Source organism: Balaenoptera acutorostrata, chromosome 11 (genome assembly GCF_949987535.1).
Source record: "Balaenoptera acutorostrata chromosome 11, mBalAcu1.1, whole genome shotgun sequence".
Classification (NCBI taxonomy): Eukaryota; Metazoa; Chordata; class Mammalia; order Artiodactyla; family Balaenopteridae; genus Balaenoptera; species Balaenoptera acutorostrata.
In genome coordinates, this window is record NC_080074.1 from 86,217,346 (window position 1) to 86,240,726 (window position 23,381).

General features: G+C 37.1%; 1 protein-coding gene across 1 annotated transcript in view; it reads right to left on the reverse strand.

Annotated features, from left to right (window-relative positions):
- Window positions 1-23,381, reverse strand: part of IRAG2 (inositol 1,4,5-triphosphate receptor associated 2) — a 92,350-nt gene that overhangs the window by 37,780 nt on the left and 31,189 nt on the right. The window contains exons 16-21 of the mRNA XM_057556491.1: window positions 22,969-23,132; window positions 10,790-10,904; window positions 10,202-10,364; window positions 2,947-3,008; window positions 1,784-1,864; window positions 1,121-1,217 (exon numbers count right to left, since the gene is read on the reverse strand). Of these exons, the coding sequence (XP_057412474.1) occupies window positions 1,121-1,217; window positions 1,784-1,864; window positions 2,947-3,008; window positions 10,202-10,364; window positions 10,790-10,904; window positions 22,969-23,132 (682 nt within the window). The remainder of the gene's footprint in view (window positions 1-1,120; window positions 1,218-1,783; window positions 1,865-2,946; window positions 3,009-10,201; window positions 10,365-10,789; window positions 10,905-22,968; window positions 23,133-23,381) is intronic.

Genomic DNA, 23,381 nt, shown 5'->3' on the forward strand with positions numbered 1-23,381 from the left:
AGCCCACATGCCAAAATGAAGTGCCCGCACGCTGCAACGAAAGATCCTGCATGCCACAACTAAGACCCAATGCAGCCAAAAATAAATAAATAAATAAATAAATAATTTTTAAAGTGCCACATGACCTTAGGCAAATTACTCAGTGTTCCTGTTTCCTTATCTTTAAAATGGGAATTACATTAGCATCTACCTCACAGGGATATGGTGAGGATTAAATGAATTAACAGGTACGTGAACATACAGTTCTGAGAGCAGAGAACGGTGCCTGCCACATAGCGGGCACTCTTTCAGTGCTGCCATAGTATTGTTACTATCACTGAGTTAGTGTGGGTAAAATCGTCTCTATAAAGCACTCCTCTACTGTCTGACACAAACTGGCCACTTGTTAGTAGCGGTAGCAGTTTTCTCTGTTCTAGTTGAAATGATCCACAAATCATTCTACTTGCTTTTTATTCCTTCTTAAATTTATTTTGATAATCATACCATTTCTTTTGTCATTTCGAAACCAACCATTAAATTTTGCTTTCAAGCACATCCAGGTTGTGATGAGAGATGCCACCACTTTCAGCATTTCCTAAGATAAAGTTCATTCTCCTTAGACTGGCATTAAGTAATAGTCCATGACGTGACCTACAACATGCTCCAAACTTAAATTCTACTCCATCCTGACCCAAGCCCTCTTATATCCACAGTGACTTATCCAGCATGGACTCTTCTCCAAACACTTAAAACTTTTGCATTTTTTTTCCCCCTCATGTCATTCTCCCCAGTTGGAATACTTTTTCCATGCTTTTTGCTTTTCCAAATGCAGCCCATCTTTCCATGCCTGGTTCAACACTCATTTCTTCTACAGAGCCTTCTCTGAACCCAGGTCTTACTTCCTTAATAATCTGTGAGCTTTAGGACTTACTCTCTAGGACTTACTCTCTAGTATACATAAAATAGTGCCTTGCACAGAGTAGGTGGTCAAATATAAGTTGACTGACTGAATTCAGGGATAAACATCTAAGTTTTCAACAACATTTGCTATATAATTGTGATTAATTATTTTCCCTCTCAAGAAGAACCCCACCCTCAGCTGTGTCTGACAGGGTATAGGAAAGGGTCTATCCATGCTTACCCAGCAGAGGTGTGTACCAGCATGTATGTTTGAAGGTCAGGGGTAGCTGATGTATTCTTGCTTCTTGACCACTATATCGTTTATGGCAACACTGCTTCTGAACAGAAAATCAAGTACTATTAGCTTTCCAAAGGGCTGTAATATATTTCATAATCTCTCTTCATCTCCAAAATTAGAAAGAAAATCACTATTCTCCCGCAAGAGAGTTTGAGAAGAAAATAAATGACATCAAGTAACAAAGTTTTCATGCTTTGTATCAAAAGGTACATACCTTATAAGTAAAAATGTAATTCTTATTAAAAATCACTCTTCAATAATTTAACAGAAAGATAACATCAGTTCCCAATAATCAACACTTTCATATAAACAAAGGCTTTGAGGAAAGAAATATGAGTGAGGGGCAAGTTTAGTTATATAATTCTTCTTCATGATACCATAATCAAAAAGTTTTAAATAGTACCATTTCCTAGGGCCTATCAAACTTGTGTGTGTGCACATAATAAAGAAAAAAATAGGTATCTTGCTTTGTCTGATACCCTCTCAAGAAAATCAGTATAGCTTAGAATTCTAACTTACTAATACACATTGAACTTAACTTTTTATTTCGGCATAGTAGTAGATTCACAATTGGCACTTAAATAGTTTCCAAAAGCTTAAACTCACCAATTGTTCCTGGAGAGGCTGATGAATTCTATCTGTGCAGGACAAGGGATCGTAGTGAGGAGATTCCTCAGCTAAACAGCTCTGTCATGAGAAAAATGGTGGCGTGCATTCAAAGACAGAATGATGGCAGAGTGACAGATATAAAATACATTGGATTTAAGATGTGATGCTACCTGAGAAGGAGAAAATTGACTAGTTCTTTATCTTGTATTTTACATTAAGGGAACAATTTGTAATGGTAAACCTTCTCACTGCATTTTCCCCATTACTTGTTCTAGGAATGAAATCCAAACATCAGGAACAGGAAACTGAATGGCTTTGTCATTGAAGCCGTCAAGCAGAGACCAAAGAAGCTTGTTGGAGACATAACTCAGAGAGTGAAAACGCTGTCTGTGAAAACTTCACAGCAATAAAATTGCGACTCTTGTCCAAGAGGTAGATACATGTCTATCAGTTACATTATAATAGAAAATTGGTGTTCTTGAGATGATTATGGAGATTTTTTCCAGTTCAACTTATTGTAAGGGGCTTTTTAGGCACTCTGCCTAGCTTAATCTCCTACATGAATATATTTTTGTTTCCTGCTTAAACAGATGTGCCTGCATGATGCCCTAGAAACAGATACATGCAAATATCACCCTTCTCTCTTTCCTCCTCCAGCCCCTTCCCTCCAGTGCCAACCTTGCTGTTCCTTATGTTCTTCATTTATGAACAGAAAGGAGAAATGCACCAAGTGTCATAAGGGAGAGAAATACATTTAACTGTACCATGGATATCTTGAGATATCCAGACAGAAAGGAGTTGAAAGTTTAATTCAAATAAGAGAGAAAAGAGACAGCAGCCATCAAAGCCCACTCAAGAGTCTCAGAAAGGACTAGCAAACTGGCCCTTTGCTAATAGGTACAGTTCCGAAATGCTTCCTCTCTGAAAGATGTTAGTAGGAGCCACTCACTCATGTGCATTCTCCCCTCCTGTTTTGCTAAATGCTTTCAGTGCATAAGAAAACAAAGTCTACCAGAGCATCTTTTCTAACTTGATTATTTAATTTTATGACTAAAATTATTATATATTACAACTTAGCTTCAAAATCTTACACCAACTGGCGATCTTCCCCACAGTAAACACATATCACAGAGGTTTGGGTCTTTTTGTTTGCTTTTTACCTGAAACAGCAAGCCATGGAGTTGTCCTTTAATTAACTTCTTTCTTAGTGATTCAATTGTTGCTATAAAGAGAATTTATAACCAGCTTAATATGACAATTCGCAACCCCCTTTTCCCTTAGTTCATTTTGTAAACTTTTTTTTTTTAAGATTTTTTGATGTGGACCATTTTTAAAGTCTTTATTGAATTTGTTACAATAATGCTTCTGTTTTATGTTTTGGTTTTTTGGCCCCGAGGCATGTAGGATCTTAGCTCCCCGACCAGGGATCGAACCCGAACCCCCTGCATTGGAAGGTGAAGTCTTAACCACTGGACCGCCAGGGAAGTCCCATTTCATAAACTTTTAACAGCTTTCAATTTGAGGCCTGAGGAAAGGAAAGAGAAAACAACGGCTTCTGAGAATGACGTTCTCAACTCATGACTCGTGAAAATGGGAAAGCAGAAACAAAACAGGTAGGAGCAACTAAACCACTATCGCCCTTGAGTATTTAAAATTAACCTTGGTAGATGCAAGTGAATTATCTTCTAGAAGTGAGTCACAGAATTATTCATGCTAAAAAAGGAATACACCTCAGAGGTCACTCGGGCCAACCTCCTACCTTTGGGGAAATCGTCTCTTCAATAAGCCTCTGCTTGAGCTACAAGCAATGGAAGCCTTGGAAATGGAGCCATAGAATCCCAGATTCCTACAAGGAGGTCTGGGATCATGAGAGATTTAAGTGGATAAATGGTTATTCGTGGAGCTGAGATCAGACTCACAGGACAGTGCACCATTCACTATACTCTTCTGTGAAATTAAAAATATTTGTCTCTCTACTTAACTGAAATCTGCTTCCCAGTAACTTCCAAATTGTCCTCTCTGCAATAATGAAAGTGAGAAAAATACCTATTTAAGTTCTTAAGTTAAATAGCAACATATTACTTATTGGACAATCTATACCTTTTGAAAGATAGCCAAGAACCAGAAAATAGGCCGAAATCTTTGGAACAACCAAAATAGATGTTGATATCCATGCCCTTTATTCATGTGGCAGATTCTCACACTTCACTCAGACAGTGGGCTCTGAATTTATACAGAATTCTCACAAGCTTGACTGTTTTCTCAGCCCACAGATGATTAAAAACAAAAATTAAATGAGGGTACGAAGCTCTGTTAGATGGAGGTGTATTAATAGCTGCCACTTAAAAAAAAAAACCGCTAACAGCCAGGAAAATCAACAGCAGATACTCTGGTGTCCAAAACACATAGAAATCTGGTGCTTCTTATTTTAAAGACCAACAGTTTTGTATCTCAGTAGCCTGAAGAAATTCTGAGCCACGAAAGTAATGCTAATACATGTGGAAATTACAGAATCTAATTATAAATATTTTTCAGGGGAAAAAAGCTTGAAAAGCTTCAATTATGTGGAAAATTACCCATGTAAAATTTATTTAGTAAGAATATTTTTTGGTAAAAATAACATTTCCCAACAAAGCTTGACAGTGTTTATGAGGCCCACAGGGAGGAAAATGTATTTTTAAACTATTTCTAACATATTTAAGTAATTAAAAAAAATTAAACTCTTAATACATAGAACTCTAGTAAAGATTCAGTTTTTTAAAATTCTCTGTGTTAACTGTATTAAGAAATAAGGCTCTGTCCTCCTCCTGACCTATATCTGAGCAACAGCAATCAAAGTTTTCAGAAGTGGCCAACATTATGCTTCTGAAGTTGCGTATCTCAAAACACTGTCTTTGAATTTCCAAATTAAGCTCGTGTTCAGAAGAAATAATGAGTTAGTATAAGACTGTCTAAATTGCCCATCTGCTTTCCCACCAGGCAATCTTGATTTTTAGAAATAGTCCATCTCAAAACAAGTTCCAAGTTGTAAACCTCATTTCAACAGATGTTTTGTGCGATGGGTAGAAACTATTTTCATGTTTCATAAGGCAAAACAAGCTGGCTTATGACATTAATTTGCATGCACCTTTGCATTCTTCTTTACATGTTTGGAGTTGGGCCTGCCATGTCTCTAGGGCATTTAGGTTTCACATGGAAGCAAGTAAAACAATGGCCACTGTTTCCCCTGCTGTTGCCATCTGTGATGTAGGATGAGACCAGTTGTCTTGGATACATTTTCTTTGAAGGAAGCTGAGATAAAACAACTTTCTAAATGACTATGCACTAAAGCTTTCAGGCAAAGGCCCTGCGATTAATTGGCTGCTGAAAATCAAAACCATGATATTGAGCTGTAATAATGTTAGGTATCAATAGGGTTGACGTTTATGGATTATGGACTTCATAACACTGTAATATAATGTGTTGCTCAATGTTCTATAGAATTGTGCATTACAAATATTAAAGTTCATTGAAATCCATAGACTAGAAGAAAATAATTCACAGCACACGTCTGTCAAAGTTCTTGTACCCAAAATATATAAAGAAAAGAAATCCTACAACTCAGTAACAAAAGGACAAGTGACCTAATTTGAAAAAGGGCAAAAGACTTAGATACTTCACAAAGAAGATATACAATGGCCAATCAGCCCAACAAATTAAAATCACAGTGAGTACTCAGTCGTGTAGAGAAAATGAAAAAGACTGACATCACCACATGCTGGGGTTGTGGATACCTGAAACTCCCACACATTGCTGCTAGGAGTGTGAAATGCTACAAACTCTATGGAAAACTGCTTGCAGTTTCTTAAAAAGTTAGAATTACAGCTCTACTATGATCTAATATCTCTGCTCCTAGATATTTATCCTAGGTTAAACAAAAACACAGGTCCACACACAGACCTATACACAGATGTTCATAGCAGCTTTCTCCCTAACAACCCAAAACTGTAAATATTAGGTTGGCCAAAAAAGTTCGTTCGGGTTTTTCCATAAGATTATGGAAAATTATCTTGGCCAACCCAATAATTTAGATGTCCAATAATAGGTGAAAAGATAATCAAATTGTGGAATGTTCTTACAAAGAAATGTGACTCAGCCATGAAAAGGGCATCCCATTGATAAACACAACATAGATAAATACTACGCTGAAGGAAACACACACAGACATACACAAAAGTATAGACTGTATAACTCAATTCTAGAACAGCCTAAACTAACCCACCCGTGATAGAAATCAGATCAGTGGTTGCTCCTTGTGGTGGTGAAGGTAGAAGTGGGGAGTAACTGGGAAGGAGCACCAGGGAACTTTCTGGGGTTATAGAAGTTCTGTGTTTCGATGTGCATTTGTCAAACTGGTTGGACAGTACACTTAAGGTCTGAACGTTTTATGATATGTTAATTACTCATCAATAACAAAGAATTAAAAAACTACAACAAGAACGAAAATAATGGGGCTTATAAAATAAATAGGGTTAGGAAGAGACCACTAAAAATGTATATGCAACATTGAAACCAGAGCACTAACAAGCACAATTATTAGTAGTACTTAGGAAGATAACATGGATCACTGAGACATGCAACTTAAAATGGCTAAAGGCTGACTCCCAGGATCCTAGAAATGCACAAAAACAATGGAGTGGAAATGCTGGTGACACTTTAAATGGCACAGTGCTGGTGGGGTGCTGAGAAAATGCAGATGGAAGCGGAACTCTGAGGCAGTGGGGCTGCGACAGCAACGCAGGCGGGAATACAACCTGCCGCAAAACGGAGCTCTGCGGGGCTGGGACGGCACGTCGCTGGGAGGGAGGCCCAGGCGCAGACCCTTGCTTTTAATTTTCTTAAAATACAGCTGAAAGCCTCCTGCTGCCTATCAGCAGCCAAGCTGAGGGCTTTCTCCTCTCCTGCGGAAGGTTATACTTCTATTCCTACCAATCCAGGTCCTATTCCCAGGAAAATTGTGAATGAAATGCCCATATTATCCTTACACGTCTTCACCCATTTGTCAATCGTGAAAGAGATAGTTTACGTGATAGAAACATACTCTAGCAGAACAGACTGTACCCAGTATGGCCAAGCATTAGCTACCGTTTGCATTTGTTACGTTATTTGTAAATTAACAACTCTGGCATTTTCTGGAAGAAGATACTGAGGTTCAGAGGGGGAAAGAGATTTGCCCAACTTTATCAAAGTCTTTTGTAGACTTAGAATCTAGGTTTGTTTAACCTCAAATCCCGTGCTCTTTATCTTTGTGCAATACTTTCTCCTAGATTATTTCATCCATACCTGCATCTTTCATTTGGGAAAATGTAGGCCCCCATCCCATCAGAGGTGTCCAGCAAGCTGTACTTGACTTTGGTTCTCTCCTTGGTGCTCACCCCAACACCTATGTTTAAGTGTCTCCATCAGCTGAACCCCCCTTCCTGTCTCATTTCCCTCTTGTGTACTGACTGCTCAGGACATGTGGCTCTCATCTTGTATTCATCCTCAAAGCTGTAGGCTGTTATGTGCCCCATACATCATGCCCTCCATGCTAAGAATAGCAAGCTAGAAGAGAGTTTCCAGTGAGTTCATCTAGGTGAAAGCCTTCTCTAAACTATAAAGTTCATATCAGATACTATGTTCAAATAAAGAATTATAATATACAGGAGCTTCTCAGGCTCTCTCCCCAAAGAAATATTTATGGTTTCTAAAGGAAATACTTACGGTTTCACTCATTGTCTGTTGAATGAGCAAGTCAATGAAGATTTTATGTAGATAAGGGCAAAAAAGGATGAATACTAAAGGGGTGAGAGCTTGGATTAGATCATTTAGTCTATGTTTCCTGCACATTGGATTCACCCTAATATGTTGCGTGCATACCCTAGATCTAAGAAGCTTTATTCCTTTTTAAAGCAAACATTCATTTACATATGCACTATTGCCTTTGTTAAGATACTTAGATACACATGAAGAAGCAGAAGAAAGAAAATATATGTTATCATTCAAGAAATTTAGTAGTTCTAATGGAGCATTTCAGGGGGGCAAGCATGCACACTAATTACCTCATAAATCAGTCCAGTCCTGATGGCAGTTGAAAACTTGAACAATATTATTTATTCAACATTAAATTCAGGTATCTCATCAAATGTCATAAGCAACTTCCTACTTCCAGTTTGTGAACATTGTCATTGACCTAAGCATTTGGACACAACAACTGCATCCTCACACAGTTTGCTAATGAACCTGTCTTAGATGCAGCAGAAAGCAATTGCCATAACATTTAATGAATTTATGAAGCTAACCGGAAAGTTTCACGAGAACTAAATGGATTTAAATAGTTTTGTTGTCTGACTCAGAATTCAAATGTCTGACTCAGAATTCAAACAGTATGTGATGGCAGTGGTCATGGTGGAATGTGTGAGGATGTGTTTGTGTTATAACTGTCCTACCTTGTTGATGTTTGTTCACAGTCTATCTGGAAAATCTGCTCTATAGACTTTTTGAAAATATGTGCTACCCAAATTTCCCTCTTCTTATAAAGATTGTTGGGTTTTTTTATGTGTTTTTTTTGTTTGTTTTTTTAATTAATTTATTTATTTTGGCTGCGCTGGGTCTTAGTTACAGCCTGCAGGATCTTTTAGTTGCAGCGGCATGTTCCCTGGACCAGGGATCGAACCTGGGCCCCAGGCACCGGGAGCACGGAGTCTTACCCACTGGACCACCAGGGAAGTCCCATAAAGGTTGATTTTTAAGGGCATTATTAGAAAGATCTTCGTAAGCAAAGGGTCTTAAGAGCCAAATTTTGATAGGTATGCCTTCTTTGGGCAGCAAAAGGTACTCACAAGTAAAGGAGCTAATAAAGCCTGGCAGATTGTGTGCAATTCAAAACAGAAAGGAAGCATCCACCCTACTTTATCCAGCCAGAAAAATATACGTGCATTCAACCTAGGGCAGCTTTCACATTCTATTTTAAATGATATTTGGACCAATTATCCCCTGAGGATAGACTGGGAAGACAATAGCAAGTTCATAATATTGAGAATGTGTATTTTGGAATAAGTTACAAAAGCTGACTTTTCCAAGAAGTTACTACAAACCATAGTAGGTTGGAGGAGGGGATAAATTCTTTGTTTTATAAAACTATGGGGTATAATATTGATTTAAGCAAAGGATAAAAATAACTGGATCAAAAGATTAGACCTCTAAGCACAGTGTCTAAAGCAAACACACCATAAACCAAATTTGGAATGCCTTAATGAAGGCAGGTTCATGGCTCAAAATTAACAACTCTAATCACAAGGGGACCTTCTGCAATGCCCTCTGAGCAATACAAAAAATATCATAAAGATTATGTAATTTAAAGCATGCTTTACATTGTCTGACAGAGTGAAGCAGGGTAAAATGACACTTACTGTTATTGAAAATGATCAAGTTCTACAAGGCTTAGAAATAATAATAATAATAATAAAGTATTGAATAACCACTGCTATTTTAGAACTAGTCAATTCCTTTAAACTCTTAAACAGCTTTCTCAGATAACAGTAGAAAGGGTACAATAAATCCAAAGCAAACACAAGTCTGAAAATTTCCGTCACTAGCTTACCTTAAGCTTATATTTAGTTATTACCCAAACCAATAACTTTCTATAAAAAGAACCTTTATACTGCTGGAACAAGAAGCTGGCTGAACAAAAGCAGTTGTCTGATAAATGGTCATATACATAAGCTTTATTTTTACTGAACCATGTTTCTAGAATAAAATAAGCTTAAAAATAATCTGACATCTGTAATTTGACAATTGTCTTCTCACCTCAGTCCTCAGTAAACGCTTATCTACTTTTAGGTAAAATGGCAAATGTTCTAGTTTTTAAAGTAGAATATATATGTAAAGAACACAAAATTTTAAAAGAATTTTCACACATATATAATACTGTGATACACATTGAATTCCTAGGTATTTTGCTCAACTCTAAAATTACTGTTTAAAAGAAAATAGAGAGGCAGGGCCTCTTCTACCATATGATGGGTACAAACCAGCTAATAAAGTCAGAGTAGAATATGTAAACAATTTGCAAGTTCAACTCTCTCATGCATACAAGATTTTTTTCCATGTTTACTTTTACAGATATTGAGAGGTTTTGTTTAATTTTTAAAGAAATAACAGTTATGGAAAAATCCAGTTTGTAATAGACAACCAAAAGGGAAAGTTAATGGTTAAATCCATCCACCTAGCCACTAGGCAGATCTCTCTGGAAGCCCATAACACTGCTTCTGGAGCCATTTCAGCACCATGAATTCAGTAATAAGATAGCATCTGGAATCTAGAAACATGGCTGTAGTCCTCCTGCCCCACCTCAGAGTGGACTGAATTCAGACATAACAAATACTTGCTACTCACTTTTCAGTTTTCTTGTCTTCTGCTCAAGTGTCTGGCAAGTGTTCACTAACTCAGTATTTATAGTCTGGAGATTACGTTGATCCGAAATTGCTTCCTCTAATTTACGCAGCAAAGGCTTAGCTTCTTCCCTGGCAGAGTGGGCTGCTTGATCTCCATCCTCCACCTGGATACCGACAGTTAATGCTGGATTTTAGCAGAGTGGCCGGGAAAGAAAGCAATCGAGCACTCACTCTTATTATGCACACGAAACTGAAAATGTGCTTTTCTTCTCAGGGAAGTGATAAGCCTCCACTGAACTTCTGCAATTCTGTGTTTGCATGGGCTTCGTATGCCTGAGCTATTTCTACAGCGGCAAAAGTCTTGGTATGTCAAGTCGCCTCTTTCTGCAAAGTTGCCTCTTTCATCAGCAGGCTGTTGACACCGCCTCTTACAACTCCCCCTTTACTTCCTCCGCTCACTGCTAGTCGAGAGGGACTGAACTTCGCAGTTCCTCTTTGTTTTTTTGGTTCCTCCTCCATTTTTACTTCAGGGTTTTAAGGACATCTGAGAGACTTCCTGTGCACATAGTGTAGTCAAAGTCCACCCTACCTGCTCCTCTGCCCCCTCCAACCATTGGCTGGCTTCCTGGACCTTCTTCCTGAGGATGGCTTCCTGGTTGACAGCATCTTCTTGCAGTTGTGTGATGGCTTCTAGTTGTTTCTGCCTAGTTAAAAAAAAGTCCAAACCACAAGCTGTCAGTGACATTTCAACTAAGAGTCAACCCCTGGGAACTTATGACAAATTCAAACTTAATATACTTCCTCAGAGGGCTTCCCTGGTGGTGCAGTGGTTGAGAATCTGCCTGCCAATGCAGGGGACACGGGTTCGAGCCCTGGTCTGGGAAGATCCCACGTGCCGCGGAGCAACTAAGCCCGTGAGCCACAACTACTGAGCCTGCGCATCTGGAGCCTGTGCTCCGCAACAAGAGAGGCCGCGATAGTGAGAGGCCCGCGCACCGTGATGAAGAGTGGCCCCCGCTTGCCACAACTAGAGAAAGCCCTCGCACAGAAACGAAGACCCAACACAGCCATAAATTAAATAAATAAATAAATAAAATAAACCCAAAGTTTAAAAAAATATATATATATACTTCCTCAGAAATGAGAGGAAAAAGTGAAAGTATTTACATATAGATAAATGCTTCACAAATATAGAATTTTAATTAAAGCAATCGTATTGATCACTTAGTCTGATATCCTCACTTCACAGATAAGAACATATAGTTTCCTGTTCTACACTGGAATATTCAGTTCCCCACAAGCTACATTCATAGTCCTTAGCTACGTTGGCACTACAATAAGGTCACTGTGACAGGTGCCATATTTACATATCACAACTAGCTTTTTCAAAAAAAGAAAGGAAAGGAAAAGCGAAGAAGGGAAAAGAAAAAAGAGAGAAAAAAAGAAATAAGCACTTTGTTTCATGACCTTAGCCAAATCTCTTAGTGTTGTTATGTTACTTCTCTTTTGGATCCAACCCTAGTCCCCCAAATATATAAAAATGCATCTGTTAGCTGATGAGATTATTTAAACCGTGCTATGTATCAATATATCAATGACTATCTGGAAACAACTTGACCTGAATAAGGACCTTAGCTCAAATGAATGAGAACCTTTGGGAGTTTCAAAGCAGTGAGGAAGACATTGTCAGGTTTAGGCCTTGTGCATGCTTCTCAAATGTTAATACATAGTCAGAATCCCATTGTACATTGACATAAATCCAGCCCTGATTACAAGAAGGACCATATGAGAGACAAGGATGGTTTCAGAGAATGCTTTACCACTATGGTAAGCCAACAAACAAAACCCTAACCAAAAATAAAAACAACCTAACAACCTAAACACACATTCTACTGAGCATTGTTCAACAGCATGTAGTCAGTTTTTTCTTTTTTTTTTTTAAATTGTGGTTAAGAACATTTAACATGAGATCTACCCTCTTAACACTTTAAAGTGCACAATACAGTACTGTTAACTACAGGCGCAATGTTGAACAGCAGATCTCTAGAACTTATTCATCTTGTGTAACTGAAACTTTATACCCGCTGAATTACAACCATCCATTTCCCCTTCCCAAGCCCCTGGAAACCACCATTCTACTCCCTGCTTCTGTAAGTTTGACTATTTTAGATACCTCATGCAATCGGAATCATGCAGTATTTGTCCTTCTCTGACTGGTTTATTTCACTTATCATAATATCCTCAAGATTCATCCACGTTGTCACATGTGGCAAAATTTCCTTCTTTTTCGAAAAGCTTTCAAAAATTTTTATTAAAAAAAAGCTGAATAATATTTCATTGTATGTATATACCATATTTTCTTTATTTATTCATCCTTAATGAACATTTAGATTGTTTCCACATCTTGGCTATTATGACTAATGCTGCAATGAACATGAGTGTGCAAATATCTTTTCGAGATTTTACTTTGAATTCTTTTGGATATATACCCAGAAGTGGGATTGTTGGATCATATGGTAGTTCTATTTTTAATTTTTTGAGAACCTCCAAACTGTTTTCCATAGCAGTTGCACCATTTTACATTCCTACCAGCAGTTGCACCATTTTACATTCCTACCAACAGGGTTTCAATTTCTCTACACCCTTGCCAACACTTGGTATCTTTTGGGGTTTTTTTTTTTTTTTATAATAGCCTTCCTAACAGGTGTGATTCATTCATCATTGTGAATGACTCATTGTGGGTTTTATTTGCATTTCCCTGACGACTAGTGATGTGGAACATCTTTTCATGTACTTGTTGGCCAATTTTATATCTTCTTCGGAAAAATGTCTATTCAATTCTTTTGCCCATTTGTAAATTGGGTATTTTTTATTGAGTTGTAGAAGCTCCTTCTATATTTTGAATATTAACCTCTTTTCAGATATATGGTTTGCAAATATTTTCCCCCATTCAATAGGTTACCTTTTCACTCTGTTAAATCTTTTGCTGTGTGCTTTTTAGTCTGATGTAGACCTACGTGCATACTTTTTCTTCTGTTGCTTGTGCCTTTGGTTTCATATCCAAGAAAGTATTGCCAAGACCAATGTCATGAAGCTTTTCCCCTAAGTTTTCTTCTAGGAGTTTTACAGTTTTAAGCCTTATGTTTTAGTCTTCAATCCATTTTGAGTTGATTTTTGTATATGGTGTATGATAGGGTTCATCTTTATTCTTTTGCATGTGGATATCCAGTTTTCCCAGTATCATTTGTTGAAAAGACTATCCACTCCCCATTGTGTATTCTTGGCACCCTACTTGAAGATCAGTTGACCATACATGTGAGGGTTTATTTCTGGACACTCTATTCTATTCCATTGGTCTGTAGCTTTGTAATATATTTTGAAATCAAAACGTGTGATACCTCCAGCTTTGTTCTTCTTTCTCAAGATTGTTTTGGTCCTTTGTAGTTCCACATGAATATTAGGATTGTTCTTTTCTATTACTGTAAAAAAAATGTCATTTGAATTTTGGTAGAGATTGCATTGAATCTGTAGATTGTTTTGGGTAGTACGGATATCTTAACAACATTAAGTCTTCCAATCCATAAACACAAGATGTCTTTCCATTAATTTGCATCTTCTTTAATTTATTTCAGTGTTGTTTTATAGTTTTAAGTATGCAAGTCATTATCTCCTTAAAGTTTATTCTTATTTTATTCTTTGGATACTATTTTAAATAGGATTGTTTTCTCAGTTTCCTTTTCAGAGAGTTTATTATTAGTGTATAGAAATGCAACTGATTTTTGTATGTTGATTTTGTATGTTGCCACTTTGCTGAATTTGTTTATGAGTTCTAACTGCTTTTTGTGGAGTCTTTCTATATACAGATCATGTAATCTCCAAACAGAGATGATTTTACTACTTCCTTTCCAATGTGGATGGCTTTTATTTCTTTTTCTTGCCTAATTGCTCAGTCTAGTACTTTCAGTACTATGTTGCATAGAAGTGGTGAGAGCGAACATGCTTGAGCTGTTTCTGGTCTTAGAGCAAAAGCTTTCAGTCTTTCACCATTGAGTATGATGTTAGCTGTGGGCTTTTCACATACGACCTTTATTATGTTGAGGTAGTTTCCTTCTATTTCTAGTTTTTTGAATATTTTTATCATGAAAGGTGTTGAATCTTATCAAAAGCTTTTCTGCATCAATTTAGATGATAATGTGCTATTTATCCATCATTTTGTTAATGTGGTGTATCATATTAATTGATTTGCATATGTTGAACCATCTTGCATCCCAGGGATAAATCTCACTTTGTCATGGAGTATCAACTTTTTAATGGGCTGTTTAAAATGGTTTACTAGTATTTTGTTGAGGATTTTGTATCTATATTCATCAAGGATGAATAGTTTTCTTGTAATGTCTTTGGTTTTGGTGTCAGAATAATGCTGCCCTCATAAAATGAACCAGGAAGTGATCCCTCATCTTCAATTTTTTGAAACTGTTTCAGAAGGACTGACATTAATTTTCTTTTAATGTTTGGTGATTCACCAGTAAAGTCATCTGGTCCTGGCTTTTTATTGGTTGGGAGTTTTTTGAATACTGCTTCAATCTCTTTACTAGTTACTAGTCTGTTCGCATTTTATGTTTCTTCCTGGTTCAGTCTGATAGGTTGTATGCTTCTAGGAATTTATCCATTTCTTCAAGGTTTTCCAATTTATTGCTGTATAATTGCTCACAGCAGTCTCTTATGTCTCATTTTCCCCCTGGTGGCGTCAATTTTAATGTCTCTTCTTTCATTTCTCATTTGAGTTTTCTCTTTTCCTTAGCCTAGCAAAAGATTTTCAATTATGTTTATCTTTTCAAAAACAAACAAATCAAGTTTCATTGATTTTTTTAAAAAATGTTTTTATATTATCTGTTTATTTCTGCTCTAATCTTTATTACTTCCTTCCTTGTGCTTACTTTGGACTTCGTTTTTTCTTTTTTTTTTTATAGTTCCTTGAGGTGTAAAGTTAGGTTTTTTGAGATCTTTCTTCTTCTTCTTCTTCTTCTTTTTTTTTTTTTTTTTGGCTGTGCTGTGCAGCTTGCAAGACCTCAGTTCCCCAACCAGAGATTGAACCTGGGCCATGGCAGTGAACGCCCAGAATCCTAACCACTAGGTCACCAGGGAACTCCCAAGATCTTTCTTTTTTTAATGTAGGTATTTATCACTACTAACACCCCTCTTAGTACTGCTTTTGCTGCAAGCCTTAAGTTTTGATATGTTGTCCCCATTTTTTGTCTCAAGATAGTCTCTAATCTCCCTTTTAATTTCTTTTTTGTGGTTGTTCAGCAGTATGTTGTTTAATTTCTACATATATTTGTGAATTTTCCAGTTTTCCTTCTGCTACTGATTTCTAGTTCTAGTCTATTGTGGTTGGAAAAAAATACTGAGTATGATTTTAGTCTTCTTAAATTTGTTAAGCCTTGTTTTGTGACCCAATATGTGATCTATCCTGGAGAATGTTCCAGGTGCACCTGAGAATGTATCAATATATTCTGTAGCTATTTGGTGGAATGCTTTATATATGTCTGTTAGGTCCACTGTATCTACAGTTTGTTCAAGTGTGCTGTTTCCTTATTGATCTTCTGTCTCAATGTTCTTTCCCTTATTGAAAGTGGGGTATTGAAGTCTCCTACAATGACATTATATTGCTATCTATTTCTCCCTTTAATTCTGCCAATGTTTGCTTTATATATTTAGGTGCTCTGATATTGGGTGCAATTATATTTATAATTGTATCTTCCTGGTGAATTGACTCATTGTTTTATAATATTCTTTGTCTCTTGTGACAGATTTTGACTTAGTCTATTTTTTGGACATAAGTATAGTCATCCCTATTCTCTTTTGATTAGCATTTGCACATAATACCTTTTCCCACCTTTTCACTTTCAGCCAATATGTGTTCTTAAATCTAAACTGAGTCTCTTAGAACAGTAAGGAGATGCCTTAAAAAACTAAAATAGAGCTACCATTTGATCCAACAATCCCACTCCTGGGCATATATCTGGAGAAAACCATAATTCGAAAAGATACAGGCCCCCCAATGTTCATTGCAACACTATTTACAATAGCCAAGACATGGAAGCAACCTAAATGTCCATCAATGGATGAATGGATAAAGAAGATGTGGTACACATATACAATGGAATATTACTCAGCCATTAAAATGAATGAAATAATGCCATTTGCAGCAACATGGATGGACCTAGAGATTATCATACTAAGTGAAGTAAGTCAGACAGAGAAAGACAAATATCATATGATATCACTTATATGTGGAATCTAAAAAAATGTCACAAACGAACTTATTTACAAAACAGCAACAGACTCACAGACTTCGAAAACAAACTTATGGTTACCCAAAGGGAAAGGTGGGGGGAAGGCATAAATTAGGAGTTTGGAATTAACATATATACACTACTATATATAAAATAGATAATCAACAAAGACCTACTGTATAGCACAGGGAACTCTACTCAATATTCTGTAATAACCTAAATGGGAAAAGAATCTGAAAAAGAATGGATATATGTATATGTTTAACTGAATCACTTTGCTATACACATGAAACTAACACAACATTTTAAATCAACCATACTCCAATATAAAATAAAAATTTTTTCAAAAAATGAGTCTCAGACAGAATATAGTTGGGTCTTGTTTTTTAATCCATTCAATCCACTCTATGTCTTTTGATTTGGGAGTTTGATCTATCTACATTTAAAGTAATTATTGATAGGGAGGGACTTACCATTGCCATTTGGTTAATTGTTTTCTGTCTTGTAGTTCCTTTGTTCCTCTTTTCCTGTCTTCCTTTGTGTTTCATTGATTTTTTAAATATTGATATGTTTTGACTCCTTTCTTTTTCTTTTGTGTATCTTTTATAGGTATTTTCTTTATGGTTACCATGAGGCATACATAAAACATCTTATAGTTATAGTAATCTATTTTAAGCTGATAACAACTTAACTTCAATCACATACAAAAAACCTCACTTTTACCTCCCTGCCCCCCCATTTTGTTTGATGTCACAATTTATATCTTTTTATATAGTATACCATTAACAAATTTTTATACTTTTGTTTATAATATTTTTAAAACTTTTATCCTAGAATTAAAAGTGATTTACTGTGTTTGCCTATATATCTACCTTTACCAGTGAATTTTATACTTTAATATGCTCTCATATTGCTGTTTAAGGTCTTTTTGTTTCAACTTGAAGAACTCCTTTTAGCATTTCTTGTAAGGCAGGCCTAGTGGTAATGAACTCCCTCAGCTTTTGTTTGTATGGCAAAGTCTTTATATCACCTTCATTTTTGAGGGACAGTTTTGCTGGGTATGGTGCTCTTGGTTGGTAGTTCTTTACTTTCAGTACTTCAAATATATCATCCCACTCCCTTCTGGCCTGCAAGGTGTCTGCTGAGAAATCCACTGATAGTCATGAGAGCTCCCCTGTACCTGACAAAACTCTTCTCTTGCTGCTTTCAAAATTCTCTCTTTGACTTTTGACAATTTGATTATAATGTGTCTCAGTGTGGATTTCTTTGGGTTCATCTTATTTGAGATCTATTAGGCCTCCTGGGCCTGGGTGTCCTTCCCCAGATTTTGGAAGTTCTCAGCCATTATTTCTTTGAATAACCTTTCTGTCCCTTTCTCTCTTCTCCTTCTGGGACTCCCATAATACATATATTGGTCTACTTGATAATATCCCTTAAGTCCCTTAAGTTTTCTTCACTCTTTATCATTCTCTCTCTCTTTTTTTTTTTTTTTTTTACTCCTCTGACTGGATAATGTTTAATGACCTCTCTGCAAGTTCACTGACCTTTTCTTCTGCATCTGCTATTAAACTCTTCTGGCAAAATTTTCAGGATTCTTCTGCTCCAAGATTTCTGTTTGGTACTTTTTGTCTTTGTTGACAGTCTCACTTTGTTCACGCATTGTTCTCCCGATCTCACTGAACAACTTTATGACAGCTATTCTGAATTCTCTGTGGGGTAAATCATTTATCTCTGTCTTATTAGGTACGGTTTTTGGAGATTTATTTTGTTCCTTTGTTTGAGACATATTTTCCTGTGTCTTCATTTTTCTTGACTCTTTGTATTGGTATCTTCACATAAGAAAAAAGATCCACCTCTCCCAGTATTAGCAGACTGGCCTTATACAGGAAAAAATCCTTACCAGTCACTTTGAGCAGAGATTCTAGGAGCCTCTCAAATCTTTTTGTTGGTTCAACCCACTATTTTTGTTCTTACTGGAACCTAGGCATCCAGGGTATAAGGGTCCCATCATCACTCTAAGATGGGTGTGACAGAAGCCAGTCTCTTAGGAACCCCCCAGAATAGCTGGAATGTTGGATGTGTGATCCAATTCTTTCCTTCCCTAGGGAGAAGCTGTGATCTGGAATTTTTCATCTGCTTACTCTGTGCTGAGCTAGGGGGAGGGACTATGATGAGTGCTTGTGTGCTAATTCAAACCACTGTCTTTGTTCTCAGTGTCCCCCAGATGTCTATAGTACACCCAGTTCTGTCTTCATTCTGAGACAGGTGAGACAGAAGCTGGTATTTTGGGCAGTCCTCAGCAAAGTTGGAATGTTGGGCACAATAGTCCAACTCTTTCCCTATTCAGGAAAAAGCTAGGAGCTGGGGGGTTCCTTCTGATCATATAACACTGTGCCAGGAGCAGGAATTATGGTGCAAGGGTATCTAGAATTTTCCTACCATCATTGATGTGGCTGGTTACCCATTATGGTTACCCAAGGTGAAGGAGCCTCTTAAGTATTAGTTTCTGGGTTTCTCACAAAAGGAATTTGCTCATGTATTACTGTTGAGTCAGTGTATCCATTGGGAGAAGGAGGGTCCAGTGCTTCCTATTCCACCTTCTTGCCGACATCACCTCCTCTGTTTTTTAAGACATCAATTTTATCTACTTTTATCTTTTCCGGGAATAGTCTAAGCTACCAGGAGTGTCCATTATCTTTCAAGGGAAAGCAAAAGGACTGTAAGGACCAACAGAAACCCATATTTAATAATACTAAAGCTTTTAATCACTTATATGTATTTGTACCTATAAGACAATAACATTTATTTACTTTATGAAGCACAGCAGCCTTAGAAAAAGCTTGAAAAAATTAGATAGTACCATTTATTAAAGATATTCAACAAATGTTGAAACTTCAAAGATTTTTCTTCTATAGAGATTTTCATTATCACGTTGAGAGGCATAGTAGTTTTAGCTTTGGGTGTGCGTGTGTGTTTAAATTCAACAACTCTCCTTGCTAACATGTCCTAAAGCTAAATCTTGATTTTTTTCACTCCTGCCAAGTCTGAGTCTCCCCCGGACTTTGCCATCTAGCACCCCATTTACCTAGTTTTCAGACCAAAACCACCTAAGTCATGGATGATTCTCTTTCTTTCATTCCCACATCTAATTCACTAGTAAGTCAGATCTGATCTATCCTCAAAATATAGTTTGAATCCAACCATTTCGTATCACCTTCATAACTATCACCCTGGCTCACATTATACTCCTCACCTGGACTATTACAATAGCACCTATCTCAGGGGCTTTCTTGACCATGACTCAGTAAATAGTTTATATTTTAACTTTATATTTATATTTTATATTTTAAGTTTATATTTTATATAAACTATATATATATATTTTATATATTTTATATATATATTTTAAGTTTATATTTTAAGCACACACACACATACCTAGCTGAAACAAAAATTTTATGATATATTACTTACTCTTACGATATACAATGTATTCTGATATTTTTATATTTATTTTTTTAAGTGGGTCATCATCCAGTAAATTGATTTCAGGATCTCTAATTGGTGGTCTGTTATTGAAAAAAACCTCTTCTCACGGGTCTCACTGCTTTCACTCTTGCCCTCGATAGACAATTCTCTACATGGCAGCCAGAATGATTTTTCAAAACACAAGTTATATTACTTCCCTGCTTGAAATCCTCCAATCGCTTCCCATCTACTCAGAATAAAACCCCAATTCCTAAACATGAACTTCAAGGCTGTGGACCTGACCCCTGCCTATCCCTCTGACCTCATCTCCTACCACTGCCCAGCACTCATTCCACCCCTGTCACGCCGGCCTCCCGCTGCTCCTCAAACATACCAAGCTCATTACAACCCCAGGGCCTGTGCACTAGCTATTTCCTCTGCCTAGAACACTCCCCAGATCATCGCATAGCTCACTCTCTCACTTCATTTATCTACTCAATTCATCATTCCTCGGACAGGCCCTTCCTGACCATTCTTTCTAAAACTGGGTCCTGGTCATTCTTGGTCTTCTTATCCTGCTTTAATTTTCTTCATATCACTTACTACTCCCTGGGATTATATTATATAATTATATGTTCGTTCATTATCTGTGTCCCTTAATAGATGTTAGTTTCGTGAAGGTAGAGATTTCTGTCCTATTTTCTATAATTCCCTAGCATTTAGGGGGGAAAATTGTCTGGCAAAGAGGGGGCACTTGGATGTACAAAAGCATGTACAAATGATGACATGTTTTTCTCACCAAGCCCTCCAAAAACCTTTTTTTTTTTTCTTTCACTGCCTCTCGTTGCCTCACTCAATTCTTTCCATTCCTCAGCACTGGAGTCTGTTTCTCTTGCACCAAAATGGAAGCTTTCTCCTCAGCAAACAGCTAACTCCTGAAAGTTTACTTTTAATAAATATTTCCTACTTCATCTAAATATAGAATTCCCTCTCACTGCCACAAAATACTTCACTCATGTTCTTATTCAGAGTTAACACCTATAGCCAAATCATTTTGTGTGTAGCCTCTATATGGCTTTGTGTCGTTTAAATTATGTTTAGAAGGCAGGGGCTAAGCCATCCTTCCATTGATGAGTATTATTTTGCCCTATAAATATTACATTAGATTCTAACAAGTAGAAGGGAGGGATTAAGAGTTGAAAGAATATAGGTTTTGAAGTAGACCATATCTAGGCCTGATCCCAGCTGTCACTTAACCCCACCAGGGTGACCTCTCTGGAGATAAATGTGTGTCAAATTCTTAGCACTACATGCAACACAATGAGCTCTCAACAAATCGTACCTACTATTATTTAACTGGGCCGTTCGTGTGTCTAATAGGATAATACAGAAGATTCACTTACTCCTAGATGACTCTAGTGCAGGCCTCTCTCCAAATAGTTCTTTGTTGCTAAACAGAAGGATTTCAATGCTCCCTTTTGTGGAGATGGTATCTGCGTAAGGAAGCTGCATATCTACTTAACCCACGCCTTGACCACTATGGGGAAGTCTGGGCTCCCAGTTTCTTAGGGAAAGAAGAAGATCATCGGGCTTCCCTGGTGGCGCAGTGGTTGAGAATCTGCCTGCCAATGCAGGGCACACGGGTTCGAGCCCTGGTCTGGGAAGATCCCACATGCCGCGGAGCAACTAGGCCCGTGAGCCACAATTACTGAGCCTGCGCGTCTGGAGCCTGTGCTCCGCAACAAGAGAGGCCGCGATAGTGAGAGGCCCGCGCACCGTGATGAAGAGTGGCCCCCACTTGCCACAACTAGAGAAAGCCCTCGCACAGAAGCGAAGACCCAACACAGCCATAAATAAATAAATAAATAGATTTTTAAAAAAAAAAAAAAAGAAGAAGATCATCTTCTTGAGAGTTCCTTCTGGTATTAAACTCTCTCTGATACCTAGTTTCCTTATTTGGGGGGAATAAAATAGTTTCTTCTTGCTATTTTCTTTCAGCAATCTTGGTCTCTAAGTATATTTTTTTCTTTTACTTTATTCAAATTCAAAATACACCCATATTCATTCATTCATTCATTCAGTCAAAAAGCATTTCTTAAGGGAATGCTAAGTAAGGCATTAGCAGCTATATAAATAGTGGTTAACAAAAGATCTAACCACTGTCCTTGTTTAGTATGTGGTTTACATAGTGTACAAATTTCAAGAGTTTTCCCCAGAAAACATAATAATTAAGGGGAATTCCCTGGTAGTCCAGTGGTTAGGACTCTGTGCTTTCACTGAGGGCGAGGGTTCAATCCCTGGTCGGGGAACTAAGATCCCACAAGCCGTGCAGTGCAGCCATAAATACATACATACATACATACATACACACATACACACATACATAAAACACAGGTACTTAAAAAAAAAAAGAATTAAGGTGAGAGGAAGGATAAGATTTTAAGTCACTTTACATTTAGAGTCTTCTATTCCCTATGACTTCTTTTACTTGAAATTTAATTGACTAGGGCCCAGTGTAATGCATTGTACCCTGAGATGGAACATAAAGCCCAATGGGATAGGAGTCAACAGTCCCAGCATCAAGTCCTTCCATTAACAGAGCTACTCATAGATTTTCCATTAATAACTCTCAGGTCTTGATCAATTCACTTTACATCCTTTTGCCCCAGTCCTCTATAAAATTATGAGGTTTTACTAAATAATCTCTAAGGCCCCTTCTGGTTAAAAGAATTCTATATTCTGATTCCAAACTCCTTCTCTAGGGAAAAATAACTCAATATATGGATTTCCATAGATTTCAAGTTTACTACTTGCTATTTTGAATATATAAGCCAATTTCATACTCTTTCACAATTCAAAATTGTCAGACAAAATGTCTTCCCTGAAAAAGTGTCATCTGAAATCAAGGTATACAACCTGAAAAAGGTAAACTGAATGCCATGGCACAATTACAAACATGTTATGTATATAAAGCATGGGTTTCTTATATATAAGGGATCATCACCTGGGAAGAAATTCTTTTCTGAAATAAAAATATTCCAGCCTGAATCTCTTCAACATCTCTATCAATTTGGCAAACTCTTTATCAAGGGATTCTTTGTGGTTTCTCAAGCTGTTCAGCATTAATATACAAAGATTTAGCTTCTCTTCCTTGATATATTTGAATTCCTATAAGAAGAGTCACAAAACAAACTCCACTGTTCCAATGTTAAATATAAAGAAATAACAGGCAATACAACATGCTGTGGCCATTCCCACCTCAATAGCATTCACTGTTACTGGACTCTAAAATTCTAATTGAACAGATACCAATTCGCAGTTGCCTACAGATTGATTATCCTGTGGGTTGATTATCTCAATTTAACAAGTACATATTAGGTACCCATAGTGTGCCTAAAATTGAGCTTTGCTTTCTTT